We start from the raw sequence: 12,913 nt of genomic DNA, 5'->3' as shown, positions 1-12,913 counted from the left end.
CGCCGCCGCCGCCGCCGCTCGCTCCCTCCCGCCGCCGCCGCCGCGCCGCCAGGCGAGCAGGGGGCGGCGCCCGCCGCGCGCCGGCGCCGCGGCCTCCCCGCGCGCCAAGAGGGGACGCCCGCCCAGGCCGCCCGCCCATAGCGCCGCCTGCCGGCCCGCGCCGGCACCGCAGCGCGCCGGGGTGCCCTTCGGCGGCGTGCCAAAAAAAAAAAAAAAAACCACCACCAAAACCCACGTTTTTCTGCTGTAGCGCCGGCTCAGGCGCCCCCGACGGCACGGCTTCTGCGGGGAAGGCTTTGTTTAAGTATTAAATCATCCACGGCAAACAGCTTGCGCGCAAACCCTGGATTTTTTACCTCAGCGTATCAGAAAACCCGCTCGTCGCTCAGACCTGTGACCCGTGTGGGGAAGCTCTGGGCTCACCCAGCAGCGCTCTGGCGGATCCCCCCCGGGGTTCACTTACACACAAGTCAAACAACCGGAAACCTCCTTTTTTCTTTTTTTTTTTTTTTTTTTTAAGAATATATCTGTGAAAATAACATGCAGACGCGGGCAGCTCTGCCCGGTGAGCGCCAGGAGGCCGCGGGGCGGGAGAGGCCGCAGGGCTGCCCCAGGCCCAGAGTTGTACCTCCCGGCCCCAGAGGCCCCCTTGCTTGCGGAGCAGCTCATAGCCCCCCACTTTTGGGCCATGGGGCAGATGGGGCTTGGGTCACCCACCCCTCCAAGGCAGGGTGAGCACGGCGGCAGCCCCTGACCCCCCGGCCCTACGCCCCTGCACGGCGCAGAGACAAAATGGCGTGTTACTCCAGGCCTCCGTACCTCTGTAAAGCTGCTTTAAGTTAAGATGTATTAAGGCCCATCTCTCATTCCAGATTATTTCCTGATTAGTATGTGCATTAGTTTCTTTTTTTTACTATTTCTTTGTGGAGCATCCAAATAAAGGCACGAGTTATAGTGAGATATAACGGAGCGCACGTGCCATTCATGATATGGCCTAATGTGGTCCGTATTGCTCCTGGATAAATTAGTCACTAAGACTGTATAAATGGTTTCTCAATTATTTATGAAGGGGTCTTTTAACAACAGCAATTTTTCTGATAATGGCAAGTAAGGATTTCATTATCTCTAACTGCACTACCTTTTTTTTCCCGCGCCACAGTAAATTTCAAATTTTACTCTTTTTAAAGACTATAATATATGAAGGAATTCCATCTCTGTAAAGTAATTATTCTTTTTGCCTGCCTATATGAATATAAGTGCAGGTCATTTTATTTTTGGTCTCTTGATCACAAGAAAAGCAGTAAAGGGCCATTCCTAGTTTTCAGACATGGGTACTATTTGCTGCAATGCCTGCCCATGTGTCTGACCCTGGCACGTTACGCTGCCATGCAAACAGAGCTCAAAACGGGGAGGGGGGGGAGAAATGGGGGTCCCCATCCAGCGCTGGCACAGCCCTGCAGCTCTGCCTCGGCCCCATCAGGTGCATCAGCTTAGGGCTTTTAAGGCTGGAAAAGGTGCTGCACCACCCAGCCGGCCCTGCAGAAACCGAGCCGTACTCCTGCATCCCCTTACCTCTGTACTGAGCCTGGTGATGCCATTAAAATGTAGCAAGGCCATCAGCACCAGCGACCCGTGGCACCACCCCAGGCAGCTACCGGCCCCCCAGCTGGATTTCCCATCCCTGGGCTTCATCAGGGCGGGAATTCCTCCCACAGCATAAGAGCATCAGCGTCAAGAGACGCTGCTATAGGTGCACAGGTCTCCACAGACCAGCTAGATGATGTCCATGAGGTCTTGTGAGAGCTTTTTGGTGCTGCCCTAAAATGCCCCTGCAGCAAGGTCTGCAGGGGCAGACAAGCCCCGTCGCCTGGGGCAGCCGCCGGCTCCTCTGCCTCACAGCAGCACCCAGGCTGAGCCACTCCACCAGTGCGGGCTTTGGGATAAAAAGCCCGCGGGATTAAAACAGGATTTGACAAATAATGAGCACTGTTTTGGACAGGTCGTTACAATGCAATAGAATTGCTTTTAAATAGGTCTGCTGGTATTTCGGGAAGCTGGCTGAGCACAGCTGGGTCGTGAGGAAGCATTATTTCATGTACACACTCTGGCAGCGCTGGAAACGGCAGGCAAGCCAGTTTGCTCTGTCACCTCTGGCCGCACGCACATGTGCTCCTCAAAGCAAAGTCATTTCTGAAAAAAAAACAACTTTGTAACTTAAGGTTCTTTCTTCATCCAGCTGCCCGGCTTTGATCAGCTAGTTATTTCCATTGCCTTCGGTGGGACTGCTCACATTTGAGTGTCTTGTTGAACCAAGGCCTAAATATTTTGAAAACCGGCATCAGCAAAACACGCATCTGCTCCGGGCTAATCTTACCCAGCAAGCCCCATGGCGTGCTTAACCTTAAGCCACTCATCAGACCTATCAACGCTAATCTTAAGTGCTTCGCTGATTTGGAGCACTATAATTTTCCAGAAGTCGCGGCCACTGCTCCGTCTGACACCAAAACTAGCCTGAAAATGGACCGGGAGGTGCAGTGACATCCTCAATCCAGCAACCAGGATGGGCCGGCTGAGCCAGGGGCTGCATCCCCAGGATCACAGCACACAGCTGCTGGTGCTGCCTTCAGCAGAACATTTCTAGAGCAGGCTGAAGGTGCTGCAGACGGCGGGTATGGAGAGGAGGGATCCTGAGGCGAGAGGGGAGCTCTCTCTTGGCCTCCTTGCCGTCCCTCTCTGCCGGGGTTGCATCAGAGGTCTCGCTCCCAGCCAGCACACCAGCTTTCATAACAATAAATTATAACTTGGCACTTCTGTAGCACTCTCCAGTTCAAAGCCGTGCTGAAACATTATCTAATTAATTCGCACAATAGCCCTGGAAGGCAAGAAAGGGAGGTAGCGAGACGAGGTACTTGCCCAATGACAAACACTGAGTCAGTGGGGGAGTGGGAGGAAAACACAAGGGCCCTTGATGTTTAGATCTGACGACGGCATCCTTGTCATAACAGCATTTCAGTCATCTAAAAAATAGTGCCCGTACATTTAATTACAATTACAGCCAACTACTCCAAATTAATAGATTAAACTGGGAGAGAAAATTTTATCCTAATTAGCACCCCCCAAAAAAAAATCAAATGCTTTGCACATCTGTAAGATGTTAACCAAACCAATTAAAAAACATAACTATGTGGTATAAGCACAATTAGCAAAACCCCTTTCTAAAGGCTTAGGGCGCACGGCAGAGGTTGCCTCGCACTGTGGCTTCGCCCGGCAGCAAGGCTGCTTGGGGCACCGCTGCCGGGACCCTGTCCCCCACTGCAGGCTGCGAGGGTCCTGATGCAGCAGTAAAAGCCACCACAACCAGCCTGTCACCACTGCAGCACCTGCAAGATGAAGTCTCCATCCTCCTTGCTCCCCTGTTTTTTTTTATTGTATAAAAAAAAAGCAAACAAAACTATAAGGGGACAAGGGGAGGTATTGGTCCAAATAAAGAACCTCAAAATGTCACTGGCACCGTAATAATAGCAGAGCAGATACTCACATTGAGAAGAAGCAATAAAAAGGCAGGGATTTATTCACAGAAACTGTCATTACAGGAGGTAATGGGCAATTAGAAACAGTGTTTCATAAACTCACATCAACAGCAGAAATATTTGTATAAAATACATTGCTAGGCATGAGGGGTTAGAAGAAGTATGTTCAGAGATTTAATGTAATCCTTAATATGATTCCAGAGGTCCATTAATCAGCTGGAAGACCTTCTGTAACAATACAATTTTATTAAAATATTCAGTAGTTATAGACTGAGGAAAAGACCAACTGAAGCTAATTAACTTCAGGAAAATTCTGTACTGTACTCAGAGTACCCGACTGAAAGGGGGGGGGGGGGGGGGGAGGGAATAAAGGAAAGATAAAGTTGCATTAAAAGGCAATTAATGGAAAATATTTCTAGGAAAATAAACTGAAACAGCATTAAAAAAAAAAAAAGTGACCTGTATACAAGGAAATATTCAAAGGGAAAAATGGAGTGCATATGTGAAGATCTTACCATTGTGGAGGGTTGTTAAATGGGAGAAACCTTGATTTGAAAGATATTTGCATGAGCAGGAAAAACACCAATTTGCTAATACTGTGGATTAAGGTGTCTATTGATGCAGGATAAAACATGTTTTCTAACAAGCAATTCAGACAAAAATAATGCCATGCTGCTTTGCTTTTCTGACCATTTAATCAGAAACCTGTATTAGAAAAGAAGTCTCTGTGCAGGATAGCGTATCTGACTACGAAAACGTGCCACGTGGTAGCCACCCAGTAGCTAACATGTCTTCAGCTCTGGGGCTTTGCTTTTGAACCCTTGTTCTCCCAGGGATTTTTTTTCAGAGTTTGTACTAGGCTGGTTCTGTTGGTCTGGCCATGCCGTAACTATATCCAGCCTCTGGAAGCCTTCCAACAGAGCTGGTGAACAGGGGATCGCTGTGCGTTGCTGTTTTATAGCCCAAATGGCTCTCAATAATTGAACATTAGCGTGATGGGAAAAGTACCAATAAAACTTTTATTATAAATCTTCGCCTTCCTTCAGGACTTAGGGTCAAATAAATAAAGCCATGCACAATTAGCATACTGTTTTTAGCATCAGCAGTTATGAAAAACGTGGCACGTACATAATTTTTCTTGAGCAGCTCATTTTTCTGTCCTTCACTAACCTTTTTCTCTCCCAAGTAATGGACTATTTTTTATGTCAAGCACTTTGTAGCAGTCTGGGTCTAACTTTCTCTTCTTCCCTTTCGCTACCCCAGGATCTGGCTCTCTGTCGGAAAACTGCTGTGCTTTCAACGAAGCAAGAATATTTTCCTCCTCGCTATCACCATGTTTTCCCTCCCTCCCTCACTCCGGGGTTAGAGGGGAACTGAGCCAGGAGCTCTTCCTCCTCCAGCCCCGGGTTTGGTGGGATCTACCCTGAAAACAGAAGTCCTGTTTGCATCCACCCCCTCCTGCCACCCCTTGGCAATCCCAGCGCGCAACCCCAGGGCCAAGGATGTAATGGGTCGGCGGTAGCCTTTTCATACATCGGGCATGTAGCTAAGACAAAAAAACCCCAGCCCTTTGCCGATATCCTGCCCAGCATCCCTGCACCGGCCTCAGCCAGGCAACCCCCAGTCTTCCAGCCTTCACCCCCTTCCCGGGGAGAGGGCTGGCAGGGGCAGGAGGGCTACCCCGAAGCTGTCGTTGCTGCCCCTGCAGAGCCCTCCCACTGGGGGGGCCTGGCACAGCTCTGCAGCTCACGCCGGGGCAGCCATGCCTGCCTTCCTCCAGGCCAAGCTGCTCGCGCGGAGTTTGCGGTCATTGCATAGGTTACGTGATAAAAATTGCCACCGATGGACTTCCATGAGTTTCATCAAATGTCATTGGCTCGACTGAGCTCAAAAAAGCCCCAGTTACAAACTCCTTCCACAGGGGCATGGAGAGGTTTTTGGGGGTTCTGTGCGTGCCCTGCACGCCGGGCTGCAGCAGCCGGTGGCAGAGCACGTCTCGATTTCCTACACAGTGCATGCTACAGACAAAGCCCGTGTTAAACACCCCCACCCCCCCACCCCCAAGAAATTAGCATTAATTAGCAGGGTGCTGCAATGCTGCAAGTGACCGCCATTTATCCCACCAAAGTCAGCTCTGCACTACGGGAGCTCTTAGAATTTCTGACATTGAAACTATTACTGGCCACAAATAAAACGTAATTGATACTCCTTCAGAAATGGATAAAGTACAGTAGGATACTCTGCAGCATTATTGTTAGGCATTGCTAAATCAAATATCAAAGGATGAAAAGAACGCCTTATCTAGCAATCAAGTTTATTTTCATAGATGGAATAAAAGTCCCACAACTTACAATTTTGCCTCTAAGGGAAATGTTTTCATTGGGGAAAATACAAAAAAAAAAGACAAAAGTGCACATTAGAGGTAGAGCCCTCACTCACTCCAGGGCTGTCTGCGCTGTTTGCTAGTACTGGCAAGATTTCTGTTTTCCTACTCAAATGACTGTTGATGCTTCAACCTTGTTTTTCCCAAATATCCTGAGCTACTGTTGGAGTCAATACACTCAGTGCAAAACAAACCACCACCCAGCAAATCCTGTTTGTGCAACATTTAACGTGAAATTTTAAACTCTGCAAATTTAGCTATGGAATTCCCGTTCCAACCCTCGCCGTCTCCGTTGTATCAAAGCTTCAACGGGAAGCAGCGAGCGGTGACACGGCCGGCCTGCGCGGCAGGAGCTGGAGGGCCGGGTCCTGCCCGCGGTGGGGGACCACCCTGCCTGGGCACCCACGGCGCTGGCCTGGACGGCCTGAGGGGCACGTCTGCCCTGGTCGCAGCCTGCTCAGGCGCTGAGCGCTACCCACGGCCGGGCCTTGCTGCAAAAGCGTCTTCGGGAGCCTCAAGGCGAGCCAGCAGCTACTCATGTGTGCCGTCATGGTCAAGACCAACTGCCCGAGCTTGAAGGTGCCACCTAAATCACCACCAGCAGGAGGGGACCTCTTGAGATTCCCCTACACGCCTCTGCTACCTGCACAGGCAACCCCGCATTTCCGTCTACATAAAGAGAACTTCTGCCTGCCGGAACTACTGTTCCAGGTACAATCACAGCTTTATTCCTCATCAGTGTCAGGCACTGAGGGGACCAGGCAGAGGAGAGAGATGCGTCAAGTGAAATGCTGCCTTTTGGATGCCGTTACGGAAAGGTGAAGTGAGGCTCTTCTACAGCGCTGCTCCTGCCTTCCAGCTGGCGGGTCACCACAGCCTTTGCTTCCAACTGTAAAATTGTGATATAATATTAATTATATACATCTGCACTCTATTTACTGAAAACCTTCTTTTTCATTCAGTTGATCTGGGCACTTGCGAGCAGGAGGGAGGCATCTGGATGGCAAGGTGTCCAGGAGGAAGATCGCTGCTGTTGGACTGTGACCTGCAATAAGATGTGTCTGTTCTCCAGTGGCGTAAGTGGCATTTGCCCTCCAGGCTCTGGCGTAAGGACCTGAACCATCAGCATTGTACCAGTGATGTCCTGACCTAGGTAAAACACGTGTTGCAGCACAGACTGGCTGCTAAAATGATGAAAACCACCTAATTTACTGCTTCAAAAGCTGGCAGCCCTAGTAGCTCGGAAACACTGACAAACCGACCCGTTACGCTCTCCTGAAGCCAAGTGCCTTTCACCGCAGTCAGGAGAGCTTTGCTGACTGACGCCAGGTGAGGAGCGGTTCCCATGTGGGTCAGCAGATAACAAGCAGCAAACCGAGTTGGGTCTGTAGCAGCAGTGCTTCCTCAGGTGCCAAGCTGGGGTAAAATACATCACCTTGCCTTGAAAGCCAGGTAAAACCGAAACCTGAGTAATGAAAATTATTTATTGCACCAGAGCAGAAACATGTGGTCCAGAGCAGCAAGTGTGCACTGATGCTGCCTAAAAAACTTTGCTTTGGCCACATTATTTACATATACATATGCAGTGGTCCCCCATCTATAAGATACAGGAAGTGCATGCAATATACAGGAGATGTACACCTTCTTTACATTATCTGCAGTGACCTGGTTATTGATCTCACTGATACACACTGAGGAAAAACCTGCTGTCAGTAGTGCTTTTGCTGGTTCTCGATGGGGTGAAGGAAACTAAAGGTGGTGCAGAGTTAACACGCGTTGGAGAAGAGGCTGCGCATACCCCTGTTGCACAGGTCCCTTCCCCACGCCCATGGAGTCCCCTCCGTCCCAGGGAGGTGGGTTTCCTTAGCTTTGCTGAGGATATACTGGCTGCTGTGTTTTCCTCCTGTTCCCCCCACCTGGGGACGGCCTGCCAACGGACGGCCTGTCACACTGGGAAGAGGAGGAGGTGGATCAGACAAAAGAAACCGAGAGCAAAAGAAGCAAAAAGCCAGGGGTGGTTAACGGCTGGCCTTGCGATGCCGCGTGTCTATAAGGTACAAGAACACTGCCAAATACGCGTTATCCAAGAGTTTTAACACAATTTATTTTATGCTTAAATAATCAACTAGATCATCCAGTGTTTGTTGTTTTCATACATATGTAATTAGAGCTATTATCAATGAATGCTGTTTCCATATGAATATAATCAACAAATTAAAGTATTTCACCAAAACCCAAATAAAAATGCCCTTTAAAACACAGCAGCCTTAACAACCTAATATTACACTGCTAGGATGATTACAGATGATTGGCTTACTGAAAGATTCTACATCTTATAGCCATTACACAATACAGTAATAATTTTACAGCGTGCTGCCAGTCTATTAGCTAATAATTTCTCTTCAGTTCATTTAAAAATATCCCAAACTTGTGCTCCTTAGAGCACCAACCCACTTCTAAAGCTGCAAGCATTACCCCCGTTATAAAGCGAGAACAGATAGCACCCCCCTCCCCATAATGCAACTACTGTATATGTTATGGGTTTTAGGTCATTTCATTGAAAAATTGGCAACAGCAACAAATATTAGATGAAGGGCTTTGTGTTTACAGATAAAATCTTATTTTTCATGTTGCGGTATAGTGTTTGCAAAACTGGAAAAGATTTAATCAAAATAAGGTGAAACACATGCATCAAAATATTAGTACTCTGAAGAAAAATTTTCACAGAACTACAGAATTCCTCATTTTGGGAATCATTTAAATTTGCAGCAGATTTTAAAGATTTTTTTAAAATCAAGCTAGCGTTTTTGCATATACAAACATTATAATTGCTAATATACAAGAATCTGTGAAGATACACCCAGAATATCCCTGTAGGTGCAGCCATTTGAGACACCTAGCCTGCTCAATGCATTTGCAATATTCTGTTTGTGATCGAAAAGGCAGTGCCTTATCAACATTTATTCTATTTTGTTAGAATTTATACAGTGTTATTTATTTACAGCAAAACTATTGATGTTTAAAAAAGAAACAAATAGTGTTTTATACCCTGACAGTTTGGGTCCAAGAAAAATAAGGCGAGCTGTTGTGGATTTTAGTAATTTTAGTGTCTTTCCATGGTTTAACCATTTCGTCTTCGTACATCCCCTCTGGCCACAGGAATTTATTTCTTTTGAGATGACATCAAACTGCTTGAAAGAAGCTGTTAACAGCATGGCATCTTGTATATACACTGCATTGGTAACTGCGCACCCTCCAATCCTGTGAATGAACGTGAATTTCCATGCTCTGTAAATTGGCTCATGCTAAATTAATTTTTTTGTTTGTTTTTTTTTTTTGTTTGTTTGTTTTTGCATAAAAACCATGCGGTTAATGTGTGGAAGCAGCAAACACACGCACACTTTTATAGGTGAATGTTTAATTCCTGTTGATTTTTCTTCCGTGAGTTTCCCTCTAGAATACTGGCAGTAAAAGCACACAGTCCTACGGAAAGAAAAGATAGCACAAGTCATTTCAGAAAATCTCGTTAGAATCAATTTCGTGCCTTTGTCTGACTAAATAGAAAAGTTCTAAGTGGCATTATGGAATTCTGCAATAGGGTAAATCACACTTTCTAGGCAGGTAATGACATTAGTTGAGCTCCCAGCATGAAGGGAAAACGCAGCTGCAGATGTCCACGTTGCTCGTGAACTGACTTACAAATACGTTTGCAACATGCTGCATTTCATCAGCCCAGACAAAGTACCAGCTCATCAGATCCGATAATGACAAGGAATAGGTGATCTCCATAGCGGAAGAAATAGCGTCATCTCCAGAATGCGAGCGCTGCTGCTTTCACAGCACATTTTTGTTTATTGTTTGCAAGCATCCCCACAGTGGTGGAAAACTGCAATCCTTGCACATCCACCTCTGCCAGTTGCTCAGGGAACGTGACCAGGAGAGCCAGGAATGTGGAGTCCAGCCTTTAGGAGGCTTGGCGAACGACAAAGCAAGGAAGAGGAGCAGCCCCATCCATCTCCCACCTGGCTTGCATGAGTGGCACCAGGGAGCCAGGGGGCCAGCTCCTGCTCTCTCGCCCATCCAAAAATAGTCAAGCAGCCATGCACATAAGGACAGCAAGTTTGTTACATCTGTTGTACAACAGCGATGTCTTGCAGCAGGCAGGCAGGAAGCAGAAATACAAACACCCCGGCGAACGGGAGCTGGAAGACCTGCAGGTTCCCCAGCACCTGGGCGCAGGAAAGCCTGTTTGGGAGTGCAGCTTGCGCAGCGCCTGCAGGATTCAGGCTGGCATGGACATGTCTGTTTACTAATCAGGTCACAGGTCCACACGCATTCCCCAGGAGTGCTCGTGCTCTCCTTCTATGCTAAAACAATCTGTCCTTGCCCACATCTACGGTTGTCATAAATCTATCCTGCTGCTAAAAGCCGCCTGTTCAACATTGCAGCGGTCACGCCAGCTCATACAGTGCCGTCCTGCAGAATTGCATTGCATGCTGAAGTTCTTGGCTTTTCCTTTCAACCTGTATTTCACAACAGGTTTATTTGCAATGGTGACATTTTTACAGCAAAATTGAGGTAAGGTTGTGATTTTTTTCAAACGTTCTAAGTAAAAGCAACACCTCTGCCTCCCAAACAGAATTTTTTTAGTCTTTTGTGATCAATAACCGAACTAGTTTTCTATCAGAATCCCCTGTCTGTGCAAATACATCCACTTCTGCATTCAAATAAAATGTTTTCAATAGATTCTTGGCTGGGCTCACAATTACTTAATGCACATTTGGTCATGCTTATCATATCAAAGTTTGGACCACCGAGATTCATCTTACAGGACAAAGCTCCCCCCTGAGCAAAGGTTTGTTATCTAAGGAAAACTCTCGAAGTTCCTCAGGGACTCTAGCACAGAAGAGTTAGCTACTGGAAATCACAGGAGAAATGCATCAGCAGTCATGGGAGCATATCGGGTTCTGTGGAACTCAGACTCTGGCTTTCTGAAGGTCAGAATATGTTTCATACATTAGGCAAGGACTGCCTTATTAATGCCATTTTATTTTAAAGTGAAATGCTTCTCCCTTATCCCCAATGTACATTGCATCATGCTTATATGCTGGCAGGCTCTTTATCTGCACTGCTTATGGGGTTCAGTGCCCCATCTGGCCTTCAGTGCCTTTGAATTCACAAATTTCCACTGGTTTTCCACTGCAGATTGACAGTGGAGAAACACAGGAGCTAACCTGGGACGTGATTTCATACAAGCAGTACCATCCCTTTGGCTTGCTTTCCTCCCATATCCTTGAGCTCCATGAAAGGTGTGTCAAAAGAATCACCTTCCTTTTCAAACCATTAAATATTTTATGAGTATGTTGAGCAGCAAGCCACATGAAGCAGTATTATTCTACTAGCACATGTGGGAGGGCTCTCAATAGAAGCAGAAATTCAGCGGTTGTGCTAGATGGATGCAGTAGGTGCTTACCAGATGCTGAAAGCATGCCAGTCGCCTCGCAGAGCTTGCTCCTTAGGGCTTGATCCCATAAAGCCCGCAGCTAGATCCCGCACACCGTGTGCCACGGGTCTCAAATGGCATTACGCACATGCACAGAAAGTCCACACGGCCAGGTGGCTTTAGGGGCTACCTTACACTGCAGCAGTCAGAAGGGACTAGTGACTCAGGAGAGACTCTGCTTCTGTCCTTTACCTCCACATCACTATCCAGTATGTTTTCCAGGTCCCGTTTATCCTGTTCTTAAATCCTACAGTCAAACCTATACTAGATGTATAGGAAAAGGATAACACACAGACTTGTACTTCGTAAACTGTTTCTCTGCCCAATTCCTAAAACCCACCAAAGCTAAGAGAAGTTCTGAGTAGAAAGAAAGACATGAACATGGTAAACATACGTGCTTGAAGCCATGACTGACTGACCAGCATTAACAGACACAGACTGGCTCCTCCCGTATTTACAGGCACATTTGCTGTGTGGCTACAGTTATGTGATTGAGACAAAGCAGCCTCTGGCTTCACAGTGCTCTGGCACGCCGTTACAGAGCCCCTGCAAGGGTGTCTTAGTCTGTGCATTTGGTTTTAGTTTGGGAAGCCCTTATAATGTCAGCTGCTGTTTTGTTACAACCGTTAAGGCTGGATCAATAAAATTCACAAGAAACAGTTGGTAAGGATTATTTGTTGGCAAATATTGAGACACTTCACTGGCTCTTACAAGGACTCTGACTTGCGTAACTGCCCTCAGACCACATGGCTGACAGTGGAAGAAGCCTTCCACTCCCAGCAGATTTACTTCTGTGCAGCTCCTTCATTATTTGTGTTTAAGTTGACTTTTAGGAGTAGAAAGAGCCATGGATTACAAACACTAGACTTTGTAAAACTCCCCAAAATCTTACACATGCCTCAGTATTGCTTTGCTTTATGTTCCAGGAAGCAAAGCTCAGTTTCTGTATGTGAACCGAAGGTCATTTTCTGCTTACAAGATCAAGGGCCATCTATTCAGCTTTGCAGCTCAAAAGCAGTGTTAAGGTAGCCAAGGCAAGCCATTGCACAGCCCAGGCTCTAGTCCCCCGTGCTGCGCAGCGCTGTGCTGGCAAAAGGCTTTAGCAGTGAAAGAAAATTGATCACACTGACCGCTCAGTGGTCGGCTTTCAACTTTCATGAGTAACTTTTCTTCTCCACGTGTCTAACTTCTTTCTTCGTCTTAACCTTATAACCTTCTCCCTGCTTTAAAGGAGAAATATGAACATTAACAGAGTCTGCAGAGAGTGGTCATAATTACAAACCTGCTTCCAAAACAGGATCCACATTTTGCTGTAACAGGATAAGTAAAAAGCAGTTAAATCACATTAACACTTCATTTCAAAGATACACACAATCTACTTATCCACTCTGATAAGCTGCAAAAGCACAGGCCTGAAATATCATCTTCATCATCTACAATTTCAACGCGACCCCTGGGCTGGAATGCCCGACTGGCAGCCCTCGGCAGAGCCCCTGG

General features: G+C 47.1%; 1 protein-coding gene across 23 annotated transcripts in view; it reads right to left on the bottom strand.

The window, feature by feature from the left end:
- Positions 1 to 7,388: 7,388 nt before the first annotated feature.
- ANK3 (ankyrin 3) overlaps positions 7,389 to 12,913 on the bottom strand; it is a 385,183-nt gene continuing 379,658 nt past the window's right edge. For 13 of the 23 annotated variants that reach the window (XM_049809737.1, XM_049809736.1, XM_049809743.1 and 10 more), the window contains 2 exons: positions 12,547 to 12,639; positions 7,392 to 9,396 (listed from right to left, as the gene is read on the bottom strand). In XM_049809737.1, coding sequence (XP_049665694.1) covers positions 12,571 to 12,639 — 69 coding nt within the window. In that variant the 3' untranslated portion in view covers positions 7,392 to 9,396; positions 12,547 to 12,570. Of the gene's footprint in view, positions 9,397 to 12,546; positions 12,640 to 12,913 lie in introns of all 23 variants that reach the window. The other 10 variants (XM_049809747.1, XM_049809748.1, XM_049809750.1 and 7 more) reach the window with 7 other exon arrangements.

Source organism: Accipiter gentilis, chromosome 9 (assembly GCF_929443795.1).
Source record: "Accipiter gentilis chromosome 9, bAccGen1.1, whole genome shotgun sequence".
In the NCBI taxonomy this organism is placed as follows: domain Eukaryota; kingdom Metazoa; phylum Chordata; class Aves; order Accipitriformes; family Accipitridae; genus Astur; species Astur gentilis.
This window is presented reverse-complemented; position numbering and strand designations above follow the sequence as displayed.